Raw genomic sequence first — 23,828 nt, forward strand, 5'->3', positions numbered from 1 at the left:
AAAAAAAAACACAAGCAACTAACTACTAACCTGTGAAACATTTATCATCTAAACTATAAATATGCAACTGTTTGCTATCTTCACTATATCAAATTAGTGTAATATTGTGATTTGGGTTGAGGCTACATGCTGGTCACAAGCAGCCTCAGTAATTAATTACCATGGGTTTAATTAAAAATAGTAGCAGAAACAAACAGTTGTTTATGAAGAAAAATTTTGGCTGCAAAAGTTCTTAAAAGTTGCATAAACATTCGTGTGAAAGCACCATTTCAATGTTGGGGTTGAGGTAGTGACAATTATATCTAATTTTTGTATTTTTACGTTTACCAGAGTATCTGTGCAAAGTAGCATGAATTGGAAGTAAAGTGCAATTACCTAAAATTTAAATACAGTACTTGAGTCAACGTGAATGTACAATTGAGCTGCTTTCCAACCCTGATGCTTAAACATATCATAGCCATTCATCTAAACAACAACAAACAAGTCCATGCACAAACACCCTGAAGATAAGTAAACCCACACAAGCACAAATTCTCAGAAACACATATTCAAATTCATCTGAATTCACAGAGAAAGCGTTTAACTTGACCGAGGCAGCCACCAACATTTGCCAATGATTCCATCACAATATTTATACTGTCAACTAAACTATGTTTTTACCCCAGTGCTTAATGAGTAAGAGGGGAAAACTGGAGTCAACCATATTTGATTTGCATAACAGAAAACAACAGCAGCAAGTTGAAAAGTTTGCTCATAACACACTGACCTGCAGTGAATGTGGCTGAAAAAGCCGAATAACAGATCACTTTCTGCACAGTTGAGTAGCATCCTAGACCAGTCCTTTGTTTCATTTCTACATATTACAAATCCATCACAAACTATTTAAATGCTTCGGTTTACTGTCATGTATTCTAGTGTAACCTAACCCCACTTTCAGTCTATGTCAGTGGATACCACAAGCTCTCCCATACATAATGTGCACTGAGGTCAGTGTGTCCGTGTGGTTATATTAGGCCTGGTTGTTAATGTACAAAGCTGACTGTGCCGTGACGTAGGTTAAACTGTTTCCACATTACCTGGAAATGACTGTTTTACCTTTGACCCAGTCAAGGAAGCAACGACTTTAAATCCTTCGGTGAGATTTATGTCGTGGAAAACACAACTTGATTCCACTCTAGTTGAAAACATCCTGATCTTAAAATCTGTGACAGTATGCCATGTTTTCTGGAGACACGGAGTAGTTATCTGTAAAGCTGTCCTCTTTAGTCACGACAGCACATTGATGGTTCTTTATTCCAAAGCAAACATTTTGACATGAAGTTGGCTCTATCAGTTTTCCTGCTCCTCTACAATTTACGCTTTTGGTTTGTGTGGGCATCTTGTGCAGTTAGGCTGCCTCCCTGCTGTTTGAGCTTGACAGGTCCAATTTCTAATGCATTTTAAACTTTAGGATTTCTTCTTCTGTTATTTGAATGTAAAATTGCAGGACACAACAACGAAAAGCCCCAGTTTACAAAAAGTTTTACATCAGACATCATTCCTGATTTCAGGCAGGAGTTTTATTGGCTGGCATTACAAAAAGAGTACAAAGTGTAAAAACAGTTTTCTCTCTCTCTCTATGGTGTTTGTTCTCTCTCTTCTGTAGCAGTCCAGCGGGGTCGAATTCCACCGCCTCACTCAGGTATCAGCCCAAACTCCCTGGTAGGGGGGGTCGGAGGTGCAGGGCCTGGTCACATTGGAACAGAGTATTTCAACGGGCAGCCAGTTTCAGAGCTCATCTCCCAGCTGCTCCGGGCGGAGCCATACCCCAGCAACCGTTTCGGGGCCCCCTACAACCAAGCACAGATGCAGACGTCTGCAAGTGGAGCCTCTGTCATGGGCATCGACAGCATCTGTGAGCTGGCAGCCCGGCTGCTCTTCAGCACCATCGAGTGGGCCAGGAACATCCCATACTTCCCAGAACTCCCAGTGTCAGAGCAGGTTGGTGAAGACATGCCTGGAGACTTCTTTTGAACACCAGATTACATTTGAAAATTCATTTAACACATTTAATACAGTTTCCGAATTAAATTCACGGGAAAATGTAAAAATTTGAATTACCTTCAAACCTAAATTCCATTTAGCTTTGCATACAGCAAACAGCAAGAAAGAAAACATTTAGAGAAATGTTATTCTTGCTTTTTCATGTCCCTTTAAGCGTCTCATCTGTGCTTACATTTATGACCTTCAGATGGCTCTATGCACAGATCACATTTTGACATCTCACTGAAGAAAAGCAAAGGTGTAAATGTTAAGGGGTGAATTCCCTTTAGCTGCTTCACTTTCTGGGTTGTAGCATTGTCCACTGAGACACTGTCATGCTTTAGTGCACAATTAAAAAGAACATCATAAAACTTTAAATGACATCCGTAATTTTCCAACTGTGACCTGTGACAAAGGTCTACTGGAAGTCACTACACAAAGTCACCTTTTCCTAATTTCCAACCACATAGGTGGCGCTGCTAAGACTCAGCTGGAGTGAGCTGTTCATCCTGAATGCAGCTCAGTCGGCTCTGCCTCTCCACATGGCCCCACTGCTGGCAGCAGCTGGGTTTCACTCGTCTCCGATGTCCGCCGAGAGGGTGGTGTCCTTTATGGATCAGATCAGGATTTTCCAGGAGCAGGTGGACAAGCTGAACAGGCTGCAGGTGGACTCAGCGGAGTACAGCTGCCTCAAAGCCATCGCACTCTTTTCGCCTGGTGAGTTTGTTTGATTTTTCACAAGGTTGTGTGCGTGATGATGGATGCTGTAACTGGATACCTTTACTGTAAACTGAGTCCCAGTGTCTTTGTCAAAAACTAAAAAAAACCTCTCTGGGTGAGGTATTAGTCAGGGTTTAAGCTACCAGGACCAGCAGGACATGAAATCCCCAGCACCATAGATCCTTTGTGACCTCTGACCTCACTGAGGGAAGACAAATAAGGAAGAAAGTTTCCTCTAAAGTAATAGTTTTCTTGCCAGGAGTTACATGGGAAGTATGAAGCTACTGTACAGCCAGAGGACGGGTTAGCTATACCTGAAAATAGTCAATATTTGACTCCCAGCACCACTAAAGGTCACTAATTAAATGTTAAACCTGGTTTCTTGGTTATAAAATAGTGACAACCTCTTCTGTTTCTTATGCTTTTAGATGCATGTGGGCTGACAGACCAGGCCCATGTAGAGTCCCTGCAAGAGAAGGCCCAGGTTGCCCTGACAGAGTATGAGAGGTTGCAGTACCCCAACCAGCCCCAGCGCTTTGGCCGCCTGCTGCTGCGTCTCCCCGCTCTGCGTGCGGTGCCGGCTAACCTCATCTCCCAGCTCTTCTTCATGCGCCTGGTGGGCAAGACGCCCATCGAGACCCTGATCCGAGACATGCAGCTATCAGGAAGCTCGATCAGCTGGCCGTATGCACCAGGACAGTGAAGCTTGCTCACTACAGAGTGCAAAGGACTGAGATCAGTGAGGAGGATGCTAAGCTCACAAACATTACATACTTAAGAGCACAAACAAAATATTAGGAATACAAACTGGGACATCTGAGGCCCTAATCATGAGTGTAGAGGTCATATTCTCCCACATCAGCTTTGTAGAGTTTGGTGGTAGTCACACCAAAGCTGCTTTCAGGTTAACGAAGTGTATGATTTATACAAATGTTTGCAGCACTTGTCAGATTTCTCTTTCATCTGATCTCTCTCTGTCTTATTCTGCACAAAGAAACCGTGCTTTAAACAACTGCAGACTCTTACACAAGGCCATGTGCCTGTACTACCTCGTCCCACATTACCCAATAATGTGACTCAGTTTGATCCCAGGCTCTGTGCGTTTACTCCTGCTTTGATTTTAACTCTGAATGAAGCCATAGTGGTGCCACTTTCACACACTGCACTGGCCTAGTGTGGCAACCTCGAAGCTTTACATCATCACAACTGAGATATGTAGAATCAAAATTGTGTACCGTGTGATATGTGAAATATAATATCACTTTGTTACCAAGACGTATTTGGAAAAACTGCAAAATATCACCTTGTACATCATTAAAACAAAAGAGAGAATTGGACATTACTGTACACTTCCTACAAGAAAATGTTGTGCATATTATTTAGTTTAGGAATAGTTCAATATTCGGGGCATTACACTTGTTTTTCGGTTAGATGAGAAGATTGTTACCACTGGAGCCAGCAGATTCATTTAGCATATACACTGGGAGTATGGGGAAAGGGTCAGCCTGGCTCTGAGCAGCCGTGAATCCAGTTTGTTACAGGCTGAGCACATAACATCTGCAAACCAGTGAATGGCTAGTTATGAAGTTTAATGGTGAATGTTATGTTTTTTTTTTTTACTTTTAAAAACCAATCAAGCTGCATTAAGCTGCCCCCCCTTTACACGTCACTATGCTGAGCCAGCTTCCACAGCATAATAGTAAACATATCACCCACAATGTTGACTTATTCTTTTAATATAGTATATTATTAATGTTACTGTAGTAATCAACCAGAAGTGGTGGTAAATGTACTTAAACGTAGCCTGGTTCTTCAAACAGTCACATCCCTGTCTAACATTATTACCTCATGTTTTGTACATCAAAGACTGTACAGTGAAAAATTCATGTGCTGAAGATAAATTTAGAGGGATCAAGGTAACATTATCTCAGAAATCAGAGACAGCACCAGACTTTGGCTAAAATATAGTTGAAAATGTTTGAAAATGTAAAGTTTGATTTATGAAAATGAAGTTTAATAAAGACAGAACATTTACAGAGAAATCTAAACACTGAGTCACTTGACTCTGATTCAGCTGCAAACGGGACACGTTATTTTCTTGTATAAAGTAAAGTAATCCCATTAAATAATCCCATTTTAAAAGTAGATGGCAGATGTTTTGGTGTTTGTTGGTGCTACGTAGGTGTGAGCGACTGGTCATAGACTGTTTGGGATAAACATGTTTTTGGAATAAATTTTTACATATTCTGATAAATGATAAATAAGCCAACAATGACCACAAACCATTGCTGTTAAACATTATGTTAGCCCTTAGTCACTTTGTGTTAAGCTTTTGGATATAATGATATAATTTTGTAGCTTTACGTTTGAAAAAACTGTGCTTCTGTGAATAAACCACAACAAAAAAGCTAAAGACGTTCATATAACTGCCGGGTTATTTTTGCATCACTAGAAATAAAAGTTTGTGCATTTCTTTTGAGGTTGGGTTAAGAATTAGAAACATTATTTCCATTATTTTTGTCGAGATTTCTAACAAGAGCTTAAACAGTGAAGAAAAATAGCTAACGTGATATTTAATGATCCATTAATTGTGTATGTCAATTAATTACGCACATCACAAAACATTTGTTTGTTCCAAGTTTACAGTGTGAGAACGCTGATTTTCTGTAATCTGCTTCATTTTTACTGTCAATATTTATGAGTTTGTTGGTCAGACAAAACAGGACATCAGTGACACCATGGACTCCCAGCACCTATTAAGACATACAGCAAATTCACTGGTAATTAAAATAAAACATCCTTAAACATTCCTGACATTAATGAGACCGCATTAAACATACATGTTTCATGTGTACTCCATCAGCAAATTCCAGCAGCATTAAAAACAATTGCAGTAAAATCATACTCTGTTCTTGCAGCCATCTGCATTACATCATAATATACTATTTATAACAAGCTTATATTGTGTTAAATGTCAAATGGGAAGTTTAAACTAAGCCATTAGTAGTTGGACATAATTTCTTGTTTGTAACTTTTTATATACTTACTGCACAAACAATTACAAAAAATTCTTGACTGTGTGCATCCCGGACAATGCAGTGCTGAACATTAAAGTATTTCACCATCAGACGGCAGTCACAGATTGCAGTTAGCTTACTGGGATGTTGGCCTACATGTGTTTAGTGGCCAAAAGCAAAATCTAGCTGCTCTCCCTGCTGGACACTAACTGCAGGTGCACAGAGCTGCAGAAATCTCCAAACCACAGAGGTCCCAAAAACAGGCTGGTTTTTAGAGAATGACACATGTTTATTACTTACTAAATTCAATACTTTTAGACACCATATCATATGTATAGTTAAAAAAAAAGTGTAATAGCCTCAAAGAAAATAAATTCATACAAAAATAAATGGCTCGCAAATGGTTTTAAAAATTACAAAAATGTTCTTAAAAATACAAATGCATGAAAAACCAAAGCGTGTCTAAATCATTTTTTTAGAATACAGTAGTTGGTAAGATTTTACACGTGAAGAGGATTAATGCAAAAATTACAACAGACGATGATTTTTATTGGTAAAAGAATCAAATGGAAAGACACATTTTCCAGTTTGTTGAGGAGTGTGCACACTAAACAATATAAAAAAAACAATTTTTAATCATTTGCATAGCTCAATGATCATTGATTAACAAACATGCTACTCTTTAGTACTGTATGTACATATGAAATTACAAATGCTAGGATATCTGCTGTATCTAAGGAACAGATACTGTAAATTTGTTCATGGTGCGTACTATGAATAGGATCCATTAAACGTATACACGATACAACAATGCCACACATGTCTCACTGTCCAGTTTGCCTCCGTTAGGTCTTCGCTCACATTGCCGTTAGATTAGGGGTAAAAAAAACAACAAAAAAACACAAGTTCATTTGAGATAGCGCTATCACCAAGGGTTTAAATAAACAATCCCAGAAACCCATTACTATGTTCTCTACAATACTGTTCCACCTCTTATCTGTGGAGATAAAGTGAAGTTGCCAATCTGGAGATCAAACAGAGCAACAGAAACCAAGCCCAGTGTTATCACAAGGGACTGAAGGTCAGGTGACTTTCCAACAACCTTTCTCCAACTACTCCACGAACAATGAGCTGGACCTTTAAAAGCGGCAGTGTTTGCTGTAGAGGGGTCCTGCTTTCATTACCCCCCCCCCCCCCCCCACCCCCCCCCCCACCCCCCCCCCACCCGCCCCCCAAATATTGTCTTTTATACAAAATCGATCAGAGAGAATGAGGGAAACACATATTTAGATCATTATTATACTGTATATAATATACAGTATGTTCCCTATGTGTGCAGGTGCTGTACACGTAACTTTGGTCTCAGAGCATCAGAGTCTTAGCAGTGTTTTGGAGTGTACCCTGACCCATGTCTGTGAATGTTTGCAGTGTAGAGCTGAGAGTCTGGACTCAGCGGATTCATGAGTGGTTCTTGTCGTAATCCTTCACCATGCGTTTGATGTGGAACAGTTTGTGTCTCAGCCTGCGACACTCCTTCTTCTTAGACTGGTAGTCTGACGTCTGCAGAGCCGAAAGAGCACAGACGAGTCAGTAATTAACAGTGCAACAATGCGTATTTGTCACCCTATTATAAACAATAATTAAAGCTCTGTGATACATTGTTATATTACAGAATGTTATATATGTGAAAGAACATATATCTCAGTTGTCATAGCAGTCATCCACAAACCACGGGGGAGTGGTTCCCATCTTAGTTCTTCCTGGCTACATGTTGAAGTGACTTTGGGCACAAGATGCTGAAACCCACGTTGCCCTTAGTGTGTTATACTAAATGACTAATTGTAACTGCAAAATTAATTAACTAACATGAGGTTTATAACAAAAATCTTTTTTCCATGTTGCCATACAACATTGCCACATTTGTTATATAAAGTGGATTTGATGTACTGTATCATCACAAGTGTTTCCTTACCTGCTTTAGGTCCTTTAGCTGATTATATTCCTCTGCTACAGCCTTTGGAAAAAAAAAAGGAAAAACATGATGATCACACATCTTCCTCAAATACAAAGTGAATACTGAAAGAACCTCATCTGTGTTTGTTTTTTCCCTTTACTTTAAAACGAACTAATGTTCTAATGTTCTCATTTGTTTCTCAAGTGTCGATAATGTCAACTTATGTTGCTCTGTTCTGTGCATTTAAAATCGACTGTCTGTCTGGCACCTTCCATTTTTTTTAGTTTGTTTTTTTTTGATGAGTGGGGCATATTTCCTTATCTGATTCAAAAGGCCAAGGACAGACAATGTTGCATGTGGTGCAGATTATAAAACCCCACGTGGTGAATTTATGATTTAATGATGAATGATTTCTCTGTCTATCGGAGCCTTTGCTATGTTCACATGAATTAACTGCTATGTCAATTCTGCCAGGTAGCAGGAGATAGAGGACAGAGGCAAGTCTGAGCGACACATATGTGCAATAAGTTCAGCATCAGTTTATTGTACAAAATGCTAATCAACATACATCTAAACTTTGGCATTTTCAGGGACAAATAAGAAATTTTGAAAGACTCATTGTAGAATTGTTTATGGAAAAACTTTATAGCCACTTTATCACAATTTCAAAGTCCTCTGACATTCACAACCCACACAACAATATTATTACTTCACTGAGTGAAATAACAGCATGTCATTTACAGTGGATGAGATCTTCTGCCTCGCGTGTTGCAATGAGGCTCTTCAAGCTGTGTTAAGGCCTTTAATAATGATATTTCATGAATATTGCTCCAACCTGGTATTTTCAGTTCAAAGTCTTGCAAAAATCTTTAAAAAACTATGAAATTTCTCACCTGGTATTTGGCAGAGGTGTCGTCCAGTGTGTCCAGCTGTCGGCTGAGTTTATTCAGCTGATCATTAATGTCGTCCATTTCTGCGCACAGGCGCTTGTACTCCCTAAGGTCGGCGTCAAACTCTCTCTTATAATCGTGACGCTGAGCATCAGACATTATCACTGGATACATCCTGCAGGAAGAGCAGGAACGCAGATTTGGGAGAGGAGAGAAACACACAGACAGAAATCAGTGCAATGGTCAAGCTGTACAATGAAGATCTGAAAATTACAACTTCGGTGAGGTCATCAGATTAACTAAACCAAAGTGCACATGTTAAAGAGCTACAGTCAATTATGGTGCATTCCCCGTCAGATGTCTCCCTCAAGGATATCTGTGGAAGTGGTGGTGAATCAAACCACAAGTTGTTTTTTTCCTTTTTTCTTTGTCCTTTCAGCTTATCCTGGGAGTTCAGGGTCGCCACAGCGGATCATTGTCCGCATGTTGATTTGGCACAGTTTTTACGCCGGATGCCCTTCCTGACGCAGCCATCCCCAAGTTCTACTGGCCTTGGACCGGCCTTGGGGAAAAATTGGGAAATGGGCTGTTAGGGGTTCAGTGTCTTTCCCAGAGACACTTATACCCGGGATTGGGGATCAAACCACCGACCTTGTGTTCAGTGGACAACTGCCTTGCCAACTGAGCTACTGCCACCCTTGGTGAATCCAACCACAAGTAAGTCAGAATATTTTCTCTTTAACTATACTGATATGTTTCATACCTTTGCCCCAGTTCTCTCATTAGTTCTGAGTACAGCCTACGTGGAGTGGCATGCCTCAGAGGATTAACAAACCTCCTGGACGCAGGGAGGCAAATACAGACTGTAACTTTTTCCATGCGTTTTAATCAGCGGTTAATTTTATAGATGCATTATACCATGAATCAAAGTAACTTCCACATTAGCTTGTTTTTTTCCGAGCTCATAATGATTCACTTAAATCTGAAAATGTAGGTCTGGTCCTTTGGGAGCGACTCCAACCCACATCAGACTTCTTGGCTAATGAAATTTCTCTCTCATCCAGAGTGTGAGCTTCACTGAGACATAGCAGTGCAGCCGTGAAAGTTTAATTCTCACCTCTCCCACTCTTCCACATCTAGTTCATTGCCAGTCTCTCCTCCCGTGGTGTACTCCGTCTCATACTGAGACTCGTCCAGCTCTGGGTTACGCCTGCGTCTCTTGCCCCTGTTGGCAGAGGGTTTGCGACCACCGCCTGTCTCTTCTGAAGGGCTGGAGCTGGTCCCTTCGCCATGGTAGAAGGTCTCCGATGGTTGGCTGGTGGTCCTCTCTGAGTAACTGTGGGACAGCAAAAAGGGAAACGGAACATTATTAAACACAAAAATGTGGACATTTCAAATCAAAGATTTCTACATTTGTGTTTTTGTCCTTGTTGCAAAAAGGAACTGTACAAAGCTAAATGCACAGTAACAGCACAAAAGTAAATGACCCACGAGATTCAAATGTTCAAATACATTTACAAGGAAAAACACCTACTTTTTCTGATTACTACTTATATTGTACATGTATTATCTTTCTAAGACATTTTTGGAAATTAAATTTATTTACTTTCTGGCAGTTAAATAGATGAGATAATTAGAAGATCAACATCTGAAGTTGAAGCCAGCAGCTGATGAGTTTCTCCACTGCCGGTGGCAGAAATCTCTAAGGACTGCTCTGTGCGATGCTAACAAACACCGTTAATGCTCATTCATTAACACGGTAAATGTTATCTCTCTAATCCTTACATAAAAAAAGTTTTAACTGTGGGTCATGTTCCACAAATTCATGATAAAGAAAAGGCCAAAGAGTTTCCATAAAGATTATTATAAGGGAAATTAACTTTATCTTTTTAAACCGTAATCAGATAATGCTTTAATTAGTGAGTTGTTTCCTGCTTTGTAATGGATGGATGGTATCAGGATCTACGAAAATGTCAAACAGTACCTTTGGGCACAGTGCGTTCATAAACAGTGTTTAAATGTGTCCTTGATCTTACTGACATTAAACTTTTTACAGACAGATTGAGGCTCACCCATCTAACGAATCAAGAGCCTTTTGACAATTTCTGCATTATTTCTTTTGCAGCATGTGTCTTCACTTTAAATTTATAACAATGTCCACCTGAAGGGCTGTGCAGCAGATGGCAGAGCATAAACAGCAAAGCAGAGCAGTTTCAGAGCAGGATGACGCAAATTATGCTCCAAGATCATTATGACCCAGATAGAGGAATGATTTCAGACTGTAACTAAACAAAAGTATTATTAACTGATATGCCCCGGACTGATAACGTATGGAGGGAAGTAGACACTTTGGATCACTAATCATTACTGTTGCTGTGTGAAGACACAGCTCTTCAATAACAACAGAGCAAGATGTGCTCAATTTTGTAGGTTTGTGGGGATTTGTAGAAGAATCCAAATCCAGCGGTGCAGATATTAAAAATTCCCACAAAACGAAAAAAAAAAGGGGGGGGCTGCAATATGTCAACATCAGAGGACACAGCAGGTCTTCAGGGTAAAATACTTGTGCTCATAAATATTGTAGCTCTGTCCGCTGTGAGGGAGGAAATCATAAAAACAACAACTATGTCCAAATGTCTGCAACTGCAGTGTCAAATTTAATTATTAGATGTTTTTTTTTAATGTTGTTAACAGTGTCGGGTGCTAATTAATTTTAAATTCTAGCTTTGTTAGAATTTATTTATTCTGTGACAAACATCTAGATCTATCCTCCTGCAGAGAATTCATGAACATGAGGGGAAAAGACCGGGGGATAGTTAATCCAACACGGGCTCAAAGGTCATACACAGAGCTTGTTTTCTGGGCAGGGCAATATGTTTTCACAGGCTTTAAAACCAAGCAGTGATTAGATATTGTTCGAAAGTCACATGTTTGTAAGTTGATTGTTGGGCGGACACACGTGACAGAAGGGTTTCTCAACAGTCAAACAACAAACGCATACGAGTTCTAATCTTACTTGAGCTTGTAATGCACCAAGTATATGTAAAGGAAAATCAGGTTGCATATTTATATATGCAACGTATTTATATTTTGGCTTCCAGTAAAAGATTAAATTACTTTTGGTGACTTGTCTTGAACTTAAACATATATAATTAAATGTATCCAGTCCTATTTGATTCTCAGGTACTGGACAATCCAGCCCATCGTATAAAACCATATAAAACTACGTGAGATCATGCACGTCAGTCCTACTTCACTTTCGTGTTTAGAAATACTTAGTGAGTCATGATGTACTTCACCTCACTTGATTGTAAGTACATTTTCCCAGGTGGATAACGCACCTACCTGCTGAGGGTAAACTAAATACTTTTGCTGAATGAGTAGCTGTACTGTATTTACAGCAGATACCTGAGGAGCCCTTGAAAGCAGATAGGAGATAGCAGATGACAACCCAATAAAAGCATGAACAAAAAAAACAGGGTCACCTACTCGTGGATGTTGTAGTTGTCCCCATTATAAGAGCTGCTGTCCACCTTGGCTGGGGGATAGGAGATGACACTGTTTGCTGAGGCGTTGAGCAGCCCACCTCCCTTCTCTGACACCAACAGGGTAGGGGCGTCCTGAACACTGCGGCTTTCCTCCACATTATTCACCTACAGCGGGCAGGAAAAAACAAAAAGGGGCTGATTCAAACAAACTAAACTCTCACAAAGAGCAGGATGCACCACAGGCACGGTTTAACAACTGATTTCCTGTTAAAGGAATCATTCTTCTTCCCTCAGATTAAGGCAAGTTTTGGTAATCAGTGTTTAAAGTTTGAGAGAGCAGTGAGGCATGAAATTAAACGGCACAGTCCAACTCCTCAGCTCACAATGCTCGAAAAGGACAAACCCAACCATTAGAAAACCAAAACCTTTTTTTACGGAATTAGGTTTTCCCATATTTTATGCCTGTTTCTTTCATAGCAATATTAAACACAGAAAATAATGGAAAATAATTTCTGCTTTCCTTTCACTTTTCTGCATTGTCTTACATCCTCACAAACTCCTTATTGCTTTCTTCAGAAAAAAGTCCCAATTCCCACATCCTTCCTGTGAGGAAAGTCTTTAGGGAATACATCACAATGCAGGCTTCTTCCAGCATAAAATGCCTTTTCCTTACTCTCAACACAAAGGAGTAGCGGCTACACTTTGAACAAGTCTTATTTTGTCCCTGCTTCCTGGATGGCTAACTGGCTTCATGTTAGAAGCAATGGGACATTTCTGCCTCAAGAAGTAGCACAAAGAGGATCTGAGGTCCTTAAAAAGACACAAAAGAGGATAACTAAATCATTATAGAAGTACACTTTAAACCAAAAGGGAGGTTTCTGAGAAACTTTAGGACATCCGCCCAAAAAACATGCTGTATGTGTTTTAAAGGCATAACAGCCTTGGGATAAATTTTTGTTTCAGATCTGAAAAATTACTATTTCCCTACGGCATAAAATTGTCCTGCTTTGTTGGGTGGTGCATCAGCGAGCAACCTCCTGAATTCCCCACAGTGCACAGGCAGAGCCTAACATCATCCCAGCCCTCAAAAAACAATAATCATGGTGGGTGGAGTGCTTGGGTAAGGGGCAGCTGCAGGAGAATCCAGTTTGAAGAGTGCAGTTCATGTGAGAATCCCAACAATAAGCCTCTCAGCAGCTGCTGGGCTGTGAGCACAGAATGTATGTGTCTCTGAGTGTCCCAGACCCGCTGAAGCAAAGCAAGAAGCCAAAGAGAGACGTGCAGACAGAATGGTGGCATTTGAGGGAAGGAGGAAAAAAAGGGAAGTGGAGAAAGCGTGAAAGAGTGCAGAAATGAGGGAGATGTGCTGGAGAAGAATGTAGTGGCACACACATGGTGTGATGGTGGAGGAAGGAAGCAATTAAAGAAAAGCAAAGAAGAGGCGCTGAAGGAAAAATGAAGAGCTCTTAATGTGAACAATCACACTTCAAGACTTGTATATATGTTGTAAAATGTGATGATTGTACTTGTGCAATGCAAAATCAGCAAGAAACCTTTTACAACAAGTTCTGTGAAGCAACTGTAGCAGAATTAAAAGGCCAAATACACCTGAAATGACTTGAGGGAGAGAAATTCAACTACTCAGTATTTTCATTCAAAACATCATAACGGTTGCATAAAAATATGGTAGGGAGGTTCAGCTGAAGCTGTTTTATTTATTTGTTTGTTTTTGTTATGTAATTTGTATTTATACACATAGGAATTACTTAGATGCTTCAGCCCTCATCTTAAGGTGCAGCGGTGTGGTGGACGCTTCCCATCACACGGACTCACTGAACAGAACTGGCAGTGGTGCAGAGATGTTCCCTTCTAGAAGCATTTTGACTGAGGCTCACCCATGTGACCATCTGATCAATCAGAGAAGAGCAGCGAGTTTTTAGCTTCTATGACCCGTTCAGATGGTTTCAGTGCAGGAAGACAGAGCGCTGGGCAGAGCAGAAAGAACTGATTCAGAGTCTCTCTCGTGCTATCTTAAGTTTCATCCTGTAACTTTAAGAGCTTTACGCCAAAAACCAGGATATGTATGTAGTGTTTTAACTTGTTCCAGTCCTTTTCATGCTCTAAACATCCATGTCCTACTACATTCACACAACATTATAAAGATGCTTTATTAAGGTTGTTGAAACCAGCTCAGGACGCTTTCTCTCTCCATCTGTGCAGCGCGCAGATAGCCCAGCAAAAACCGGCTCTGGTGACCTCATGCTGCGGACACAATGCAGCCCCCCTGGCTGGGCTGAATGAGGCCAGTGTGTGTGAGGTCATCAGAGAGCCAGGCCTCCCCGAGTTCAGCAACAGAGATGGGTACAATCGCAAACCAACCACAGCCTTAGACTGTCACTGCCCTTGTGTTTACAGGAGCTAAACAAGCCTAATGACTCACTTTATTGAGCAGATATGATATTCAGGTGGTAGAGGGAGCAAACTGAGGAAAAAACTTCAGAGTGGAAAAGATGAAATATGAGGAAATGAGAAAAGGATGGAAACACTACCTACAAAGTGCCTAGTTTACTAAAGGTGCCTCAAAGCTACAAAAGCATATGTTGGCCATGGTGCAGGTTATGTGATGTCCCAATAACTTGCTGACACCAAAATCAAGGCACAGTAAGATCTGAATAAATAATTATTCAAAGACGGACAACAGCCATTAAATCTTTTATCCAGCTTAAAAGTAAACACAGATCAACAACAGGACGTCAGTGAAAAGTGTCAAGGTCTGTCATGTTACACTGTACCTACAATCTGTCTGATAGCATCAGTAAACATGTCTCCACTCTTAGACACCAGTGCTAGTCATAAGATTTGCTCTGGACTTGTCTCATCTTCTCCGTTCTGGCTGTACACCTCTGTGTGCATGATGCCATGTTCTAGGCCCTGACAACCGCTTTCAAAAACAAACAGCTCGCTCTAATCCAACATAACAACATGTCTGCCCAGAGCTTCTGTTCTGTCAGTGCACAAGATAAACTGTGACTCATGGCACTTTTCTGCAACCTCAAATGACAAATTTGATCAAATGATAGAGCAAAGTCAGGAACTCTAAGTCCTTTAAGTGTACAGATCGAGATACATATTGTGGGATTTCTCATGCAATGCAGTAGATGCTTATAACACGTCATCCCTTTATTCAAAACATGAAAAAGAAAATCTGCTAAAGTAGTCATCTTAATCTTTACACATTTGTGAGGTAATTACCATTTTAAATTGTTATCACAGGCAGTTACCAAATGGACTGGAGAGAGGCTGAGCAGATAAGAAGTGTTTATTTTGGTTTAATAATTGGTTCGCCATACTTTTTTTTGCTGTGTTTTTTTTTAATATATATTTCTCTATCATTTGAATTTATTTAAGATGTAACTGCTCTGTGTTAACCGAACGCAACGTGTCTGTATGTACTGACACTGCCCTACACAGTGTTTGAATATCGTGTGGACTAGTGCTGCACGGCTAAAACAAATCAGCCTGAACAATTACATAACTGCAAAATGCTGTGATTTAATGCAATAAATACACATTTGAAGGTGGCAACACATTCTCTGTTTGTTCATTATCTACTTCCCTATTAAGGCGATGTCCAGTCAGTTTGCTAACTCATCCCTTTAATAACTATAAATATATGCTCACAAAAACCATCCAGATACACTGGCGTTGCAAACTCACTTTACCAAATGCGAACTGCAGCTTTTGATGTTAACTCATTGTAACAGGGGTCGTTTGAAAAGTTGCAGGTTGCGTCAATAATCAACCCATATCTCCGGTAACAGCCCCATACAATCAGCAAGCTGTTAACATTTAAAAACCTAAAGGCAGGGTCCCTAGAAACCGCCTGGCTGCTTACAATCTTCTCAGTGGGTTAATGATTACTCACAGTGAAACCAGGTAGTAGACCATGAGCAAACACTCACTGACTGCTATCAGCCCTGACCCTGAACAAAGTGACTCAGTTGGAGGAGAGACCTATGGTAGCGTGACAATTTATCTGCTTGATCATCTGACCGAATAAACAACTTCACGACGCATCTTTTGCACTTTTAGTTCATAAAGACACCCGATGGACACATATGGGTGCTGTAAACTGGTGCCCAACATCACAATCCGGGCATACAAGCAAAATCAATGTTACAAATAGCACAGCAAGTGACAAAGCAACCGCAGGAATGTGCCAGTCTCAGCTCGGCTATTTACTGCGTCTGCATCACCACAACAAGCAGACCTGTCTTTATCAGCAATGACTACCTGGGTTGCATGACCACATGACTGATGACCTACTGTGCAATGTACAAAATGGGTGGGAACCAATTTGCTACATAAGAATAAGTCAAACAATTTGGTGACAGATGGAGAAAAGCGTATGTCATTCAGTTTGGTGGCTTAGCCGTCTATGCAGGAAAAAACACTGTAGTTGTTTGTTTCATCATCTGCATTGCATCAACCTGCCTTAGGCTGGATTTAAACTCTCAGTGACCCAATTTACTTGACTGCAAGCTGTGAACAAAAACCTCTATGTCAGTTTGGGTCAAAATTGAATTTTTTTCCGACTTTTTTAAATCCCATATAAACCCAAACTTATTAAACTCTACCATCCTATCTTACCCATTCTTCCACATCTCTGCCCTCTGAGGCCTTCCCTCCAACAAGAGGCTCTTCCCAGTAGATGTTTGGTTTGCCGTAGCGCCAGATCTTCCCTCTAGTTCTCTGTGCAAAAAAAGCAGCAATGCCCAAGGCGATGACGACCAGGAATCCACACACCATGGCGACACCCTAAAAAAAAAAAAAGGAAAAAATGCAAATAAAATCTGGAAAGTTCACAAGAAGATAAGCAATTAGATAAAGTTTATCCCGGAATAAGAAACACACAACATATGGAAGTATGTACCTGAAATGTAGCAAATGTAGAAAATTCTTTAAAACAGTACATGGCTAATAACATAGGAGGCTTGAACACCCCCTGCCTAAAAACCATGAGTACATTCAGATCTTCATCAATTGACTCAGCGACTACATTCTTAATAAAAAGCATATTTAACTAATAAACGGTGATGAATTAGGACAGAGCTTTCAGCCCACAGAGTGGTTATGATGTTCTTCTGCTTACTGTACATTGAATACATTTGGGTTTTGAATAGTAAAAAAAAATATTAGAAGACATCACCTTAAGCTTAGGCTCCATGAAAGTTTACTTAAAAAACTAAACATGGAATAATAAAAACCAATAAACTAATAGACCTGACATTTGCAGCCCTAATTAACCTGTCAACTCATAAAAAAACATTTCCAGGAAATGGTACAAACCTCCTGTGGGTCCACAAAGCAGTAATGGTAGAGGTACTGGTTGTACATGGGGAAGCCTCCCACTCCTCCCATCTGTGAGTAGCTGGTCTGGTAGAGGTTCTGGCACATCATAAGCATGGGGTTGTACATCATACCGGAGGAGCTCTGGGCCATGGGGTTCACCCCGACGATGTAGACAATGTTTATAATGCCCTAAAAAACACATGGACTTAGTACATTAACAGACTAATATCTGCTTGTTTCTCACTGAAAAAGAGGAGCCCAGTATTCATGCTCGATGACATTTTTGTCTCATGAGGGTCATTCATTTGCTGTCACATCTGCTGGGCCTGATGACAGACAACACTATTCTCTCTAGACCCACACTGTGTCTTTAACTGACCTGATACGTTTTAAAGCTGACTTTAATTCCTACCCTAACTGAATAAAAGAGTAACTCAGCAACTCGGGCCCACCCTCATTTCTACATTGCATCTGCGCAGGCTAACCTGCTGTGGCTCCACCGACCCTTTTAGCTTGATTGGTAGTTTCATCTGAATGCCACAGCCTGCTCAGTAATCCAGATGTTACCCCTACTTATCTAGCTCTACCACTTATATCAGAATATTATCACTCTTTGACCTTTAAAGCATAGTTGAATCAAATCTTAAGCAAAGAGCATTTGATCAGGTAAAGCTGCAGTGGCTGGCCCACGGGGCTTGTTGGGCAACTTGTTCACAGAGCTCAGCCCAATCAGTTGTCCAACAGCTACTACTGTCCCACTGATCTGACTAATAGCCACCTCACAGCACCTCCCATGAATGAAATACTTGTCTTGGCGAGTGTGAAAGGGCAGGTGAGTCTGAAGGGTCGGCAGGTGGGAACCCTCAAGATAACGCCCACAACACAGAGATGGCTCAACAACATGTTTTTATAACTACCCCCCTCATTACCAACATCCACATCTTTTATACTACTGTCCATAAAAGGTTCACCCCAAAATCACCATCCACTGAGTACCTAGGTCTGGACATTGCCCATTTATCCCGATTCAATTCAATTCCAACTCTCAAAGTTTCCATTAAATTCAATTTGATTTAATTAGATTTTTAAACTTTTAAAGCGCATGTGGAACGCTAAGCAGATTCTTTGCTGGGACTTCCTTTATATAGAGAAATCTTTTATAGCATAGTTTGTGCTGTGAGCTAACTGTAAACATGTCATCTCAAGAACTCATATTCATTTGTTTAACTGCAGACCACAATGAGTCTGAAAACCAATATTAGTATCCAGTCTATCAGTCAGTTTCAGCTACCTCAACGTACTGTAGTTACGTTAAGTAAGAAAACATCAACAGTTTTCTGGGGCAAGTCATGTCATACTAATTACCTGGCATGCAGCCCGAATGTCCATATAAACACCGAACAAACCTCTTGAGCATCTTCATCATACCAAGAAACACACTACAAGTTAAACACTCACCCATCTTTGCCTCTGTCACTCATTCTTTTCTAACCCACAACCATTTTCTGGAACTGGCAGCCATGTTTTTTGCCCCCTGCTTTAAGATCTACCCTCTTATATACCAGTTTACAGCAGCAAGACGGATTTGCCAGCACAACCCCTTCAGCCAAACTCCACTTGATGGACTAGAGGATGGCCACTCTCTGCCAACTACTCTGCTAAGCTTTTTAATCTCGTGGATCATTTCTAGTGTCCTCCCACGATACTGTCAGCTCAACAAAATACACAACCTGTTGGATTTCTGACCATAACACAAGATTTGGTCCTAGATTAGTGGTAGTTGTCCCCTGAGGGACTACATTATGAGTTACTTTCCTAAATCTAGTCTCATCTGCCAGTCTCCGTGCCTTCAGACGCCCTGCATGGTCCCTTACTTCCTGAATTGTTATATCCTCATGGACAAACAAAATACCAGCTTTTTTCATTTACCATGCAGCGAGTTTACAACTACTTGCAACGTCAGGTGCAGTACCACTTCAGTATGCACTGCAGTAGTATTACCAGAGCTTAACTACATGCAGTCCTGTGCCAGATATTTCTGGAATTTTGGATTTTTGAAAACATGCCCGTTTATAATTTATAACTGAGCTAGACCATGTGACAAGTGAACTTTTAAAGCTTACAGGAGGAGACAAAGCATTTTTTTCAGAAGGTGGAAGTTTGTGTAGTTTCCTTAACCATCAAACATCCTGTAAACACTCTGTGTGTTCTAAGCCGCTGTGGCTCAGGAACTCTCATGTGTAGAAAGCCACTACGTACTGCAGTTTTTGAATTGTATTTATTTATCATTATCAAATTACAATACACCTTTGGCAGTTAATTTCCTAGCTCTAAATAAATGACCACTGTGTTGCCGTCCATAGAACACACCTATCCACATTAAAACACTTTAAAAATCTTAAATGAGTCTCACCTGTAACACAGCCATGATGACGCTGGTTATCAAGAGGGCCAGAAAGAACTTTCTGCTGTGGACCATGTTGGATTTAGAGAAGCTGGTGATGAAGAATGCCAGTGCTCCTATGAAATTAATGGCTGCCATGGCAATCATGGCGGTTTTGGCCGAGTAAGGTGAGATGTAGGAGCCGTAGTAGTTGCCATAGCCTCCATAACCCCCATAACCGCCGTAGCTGCCCCCAGAGTATCCACTACCATAGCCCATCCCAGAACCATAGTAACCCATTCCCATGCCATATCCGTATTGTCCTATGTCCCACATGAGCGTAGAGGCCACACAGGCGAAAATCGCCACGCACAGCACAATCACCAGACCCATCATGATCTTGATGATTCCTGGAGGTGACATCCATTTGTAGAAGTGCTGCGGTTTGTCCTCGATGTAGTAAGATCCCGGTGGCGGTGGGTACGCGTTGTAGTCACTCTGAGGGCTATGGAAGCTGCCTACTGGGCCGAAGCCATTGTTGGACGGTGGAATGAAAGGAGGACTGTAAACAGGTGGACTCTCATAGTGCTGCTTGTCAAACATTGCTGACAGAGGTCCCAAACTGTGAGCAGAAAAACAAAAACAAAAAGAGTCTGAGGACTATTGCGAGAGCAAGTTCTGAATTAATGTGGGAAGAACTGTCCTGCTCTGTTTTTCAGCAGCGCTGATATGAAAAATGCTACAGGGAAAGATAAGGGAAATCTAGGCGTGACTCAGTGACACAACAGTGTAAATGTTTTACTGTTTCCAAGCAGTGTGATTTACGACAGTCTGTGCCATTTTCTGTCTGTGGAGGTTGAGTAAATTAGGTTTCACTGAAACTAAAGATTAACACTTACCGCATCCTAAACTAGATCATGATTTTCCTAACTTTACAGAAAGAAGAGTTATAGAAATGACCTTAGCTCTGAGGCCAGTAAAGTCAGAAACAGTGTGGGGATGTCGGTACCAGGAAAGAGGGTGCAGCCAAACAATACTTTCCTTTTTGCCTCTTCAGAGGCTGTAGGAATCTTTCTGCAGCCTACACGATGTCCAGCGAGACTTTGAAACTTTCACATCCCTCTTTTAAATCTTTAAGAGAGAAACATAACCGAGGCCACGGTGCATATGACTTAACATTGCCTATTTTTCTGCAGAGGGGCTTTCAGGGAGTGGGCAGCCTGCATGTTTTTTTGCAGTGAAACCACTTGGCAAACAGCAGAACAATTTTCTTATGGATATCTAACATGAGAATAATGCTGTGTGCTGATATATACTTCTAGTCAGTTTTGGAAAATTCTAAAAAAAAATGCCAAGCACATGTTCCCAGAGCCCAACATACAATCACCATAGTGCAGTAGAAAACCAACATTTTAAGCATGATTTCAAGTTGATATTTTCATTCTGCCTCTCAACTGTATTGTAGATTTTAAAAAATTGCAAAAGTGCCTTTTGAATGTAAAATGGCCTTTAATGAAGCATTTCTTTATCTGGATGTAAAATCATCCACTCAATCCATGAATTAATTTCCAAGTGCCCTGTCAGTTCTTTTATTGCAAAAACACCTCTCATCTACTGTCCATCTTGCTCCTGTTCAGGCATCCCTGTGAGATTGTGAGGGAGGTAATGGCCAAGATGCCCGGCTATTCAGAAGTTTAGACATACAGGCAGGGAGACTCTCCGTGGCACAGTGCTTGGTAATAATTCTTCTCTTTACGAGGCTCTGGCACGCTCAACAGAAGAGGTCCCGCCTCAGAGCCTCCATCCCAGACACCTTCCCATTATTCCCTCCCTCATTCCTACATATCCTTCATCCCCCTCACAATCCCCTCTGTCCCCCTTCTCTCCCTCCCTCCATAACTTCTTGCTTTGTTGTGGGAGCAAACGTCAAGGCTGTTAGTCACGGGATCAGTGTTACCATGGAGTCAAGGGAAAGAAAAAAAAAACAAGAAGAAAGAAAATTGGGGCTCTGTCCAGGGAGGATCAAACAAGGGCTCCCTGTGTGCTGCTCCTCAGTGATCTGAGACAGGAGAGAGAGAGAGAAAGGAGGGAGGACAGGTGGATGGGTGTGTACAGAGGTATCAGGTGTCCTTAATTGTTGATCAACTCACCGGGCTGGAAGCCACTGGGTCTATGTATACTGCATACTGTATACTTTATATCCTACTGCAGTGTGCGATTATATCATTAACTGGCAGGAAACAATCTGAGGCCCAAGCTCCATCTAAGTGATTCCACTGAGGAGGCACAAACAACTGCAAGTTCCACCACTTAAGGCCTTACAAACACTGCTAAATGCACCCTGCTCTATTTTATTACTTTAGCAAACGAACAATACTTGAAGCCCAAACCTGCTCATCTGCAGGTATAGATGGAATAAAGGCATTAAAATCTTCAAAATCCAAAAGTTTAACGCAGTTTGTCTGTTGCAGTAAAAGTCGTTGTCAATTAGGAATTCCAGATATTTGATGGCTCCTGCTTCTCAAATGGAGGAATTTGCTGCTTGTCTTTACATTAAAGAAACTCAATATTTTTTTAGAGAAACGTAGAAATCAATGTATCAAAAATTAATTTGTGGATAAATTAAGAAAAAAAACAACTTTCTTTTTTGCACACAAGTTGACAAGAATATACACTGTTACTACTACTAGTAGTAGTAGTAGTAGTACAGTGGTGTTTGTCGAAAAACTGGCTCTGAAATCTCATTTTCATGCTGGGCATAGAGCTCAGTGTTTGGTCACAGGTCAGGTCAGACACCCACCGGCCGCAGCCGGAGCTCCACTACACAACACAGAGACTCGATCATCTGCTGCTGATAATGGAATTCCAGTTGTACAGTCACATGTCTCACATCTGTCAAAAACAATTAGACCCCCTGCCCACTGGCAAACATACAGGACTCAGCCAAGACTTCCTGCCCCCAAAACAACCCACCGAAAGACCTCCCAGGTCACAGTACATTTAATTATTTCAGTGGAAACTAATACTAAAACTGGAATTTTAAGTGTTGATTGAACTCGGTGCTCATTTTGGAGACACTGGTGTCTGTCCTGAGCTACACGGGCATGGGTCTAATTATTAATGAGTTGTTGTGAATATTTGCTGGTTAGCCTTCTATAGTAGTAAATCCAATTGGGGCTCAATATCAATTACAAAAAAAAATTTAATTTCTTGGCAACAATGATTAAGATAAATAACGGCAGCTTATAGAACACGTCCCACGAGTAATGATAAATAAAGATAAACTGTTTTAATAATAATTTATTAGCTGTACCTAATAAACTGAGCAACATTCACGCTCCTGATTAATTATTTGTCTTGGTGTGATTGTTGCAGTTTTGTGCCAGTGGTAGCTGCTCAGACTCATTCGTTTCGATCCAATAACTCATTGAGGGCTGTTGGTAAATGGCGAAAACAAGACGAGTGATCCCACCTGTCGCACTTCAAAATCTGCGTATTGAAGCTCAAATCCTTCAGGAACAAGTACAGCTTCATAAAAAAAAGCGGATGAGGTTTTAGTCTGACAGGAAAACTTTCCATAATGCCACTTGAGTCACTTGTATCCACCTTTTTCTTACCTGAGAATCGCAGGAAGAGATGAAAACTTCTCGGTTCTTGTTTCCTGTCAGAACTTTGCTTCCACTGCTGCGCCGAGGAAAATCCGTAAGAAAAGAAACCTGTGTCTCTATTAACTTTGAAGTGAATCTCTGTTCATCTGTGTCTAACTTTAAAAGCCGTGGCTCCGCTGTGAAGCTTATGTCCCAGGCAGAGACAGTGGTTTCCTCACGGACAACTGGCTCTCTTTGTCCCTCCTGTGCGCAATGCGCAACACCGCCGCGTCTGCGCCGCCAGAGGTCGACGTCCCAGCGGTCTGCAGCCTCCACAGCTCAATTACAGCAAGAGCTAATGAATAAATAACGAGCAACGTAAATGCATGAATAAACTGCAAGCATCACCATCATC

The 23,828-nt window shown here is 40.9% G+C and overlaps 2 protein-coding genes across 4 annotated transcripts in view; one reads left to right on the forward strand and one right to left on the reverse strand.

The window, feature by feature from the left end:
- The window catches only part of nr2f6b (nuclear receptor subfamily 2, group F, member 6b), a 9,592-nt gene extending 4,377 nt beyond the window's left edge, over window positions 1-5,215 (forward strand). The window contains exons 3-5 of one of the 2 annotated variants that reach the window (XM_067514679.1): window positions 1,649-1,980; window positions 2,493-2,739; window positions 3,171-5,215. In XM_067514679.1, coding sequence (XP_067370780.1) covers window positions 1,649-1,980; window positions 2,493-2,739; window positions 3,171-3,445 — 854 coding nt within the window. In that variant the 3' untranslated portion in view covers window positions 3,446-5,215. Of the gene's footprint in view, window positions 1-1,645; window positions 1,981-2,492; window positions 2,740-3,170 lie in introns of both variants that reach the window. The other variant, XM_067514678.1, reaches the window with a different exon arrangement.
- A 1,758-nt stretch (window positions 5,216-6,973) lies between these two features.
- Window positions 6,974-23,647, reverse strand: si:ch73-61d6.3 (occludin). Of its 2 annotated transcripts, XM_067514663.1 has the most exons (9): window positions 23,444-23,643; window positions 19,857-20,448; window positions 17,441-17,632; window positions 16,742-16,909; window positions 12,093-12,256; window positions 9,721-9,939; window positions 8,607-8,778; window positions 7,732-7,773; window positions 6,974-7,319 (listed from the first exon to the last, which is right to left on the reverse strand). In XM_067514663.1, exons 2-9 carry the CDS (start codon window positions 20,427-20,429, stop codon window positions 7,218-7,220), a joined length of 1,632 nt encoding a protein of 543 aa, XP_067370764.1. In that variant the 5' UTR covers window positions 20,430-20,448; window positions 23,444-23,643; the 3' UTR covers window positions 6,974-7,217. The 2 variants fall into 2 exon arrangements, with proteins under 2 accessions (XP_067370764.1, XP_067370765.1); XM_067514664.1 differs by lacking the exons at window positions 6,974-7,319; window positions 7,732-7,773; window positions 8,607-8,778 and adding an exon at window positions 8,789-9,165 and having other exon boundaries at window positions 23,444-23,647.
- Between the last annotated feature and the right edge of the window lie 181 nt (window positions 23,648-23,828).

This window comes from Channa argus, chromosome 8 (assembly GCF_033026475.1).
Source record: "Channa argus isolate prfri chromosome 8, Channa argus male v1.0, whole genome shotgun sequence".
Lineage (NCBI taxonomy): Eukaryota > Metazoa > Chordata > Actinopteri > Anabantiformes > Channidae > Channa > Channa argus.

What these genes read in the sequence shown, in the direction of transcription:
- si:ch73-61d6.3 (XM_067514663.1), bottom strand. Translation starts at nt 20,429, where the DNA reads ATGTTTGACAAGCAGCACTATGAGAGTCCACCTGTTTACAGTCCTCCT. An exon ending in GATGTGGAAGAGTGGGAGAG is followed by an intron (nt 8,779 to 9,720) that starts GTGAGAATTAAA and finishes CTCTTCCTGCAG; the next exon opens with GATGTATCCAGTGATAATGT. An exon ending in AGCTAAAGGACCTAAAGCAG is followed by an intron (nt 7,320 to 7,731) that starts GTAAGGAAACAC and finishes TCGGCTCTGCAG; the next exon opens with ACGTCAGACTACCAGTCTAA.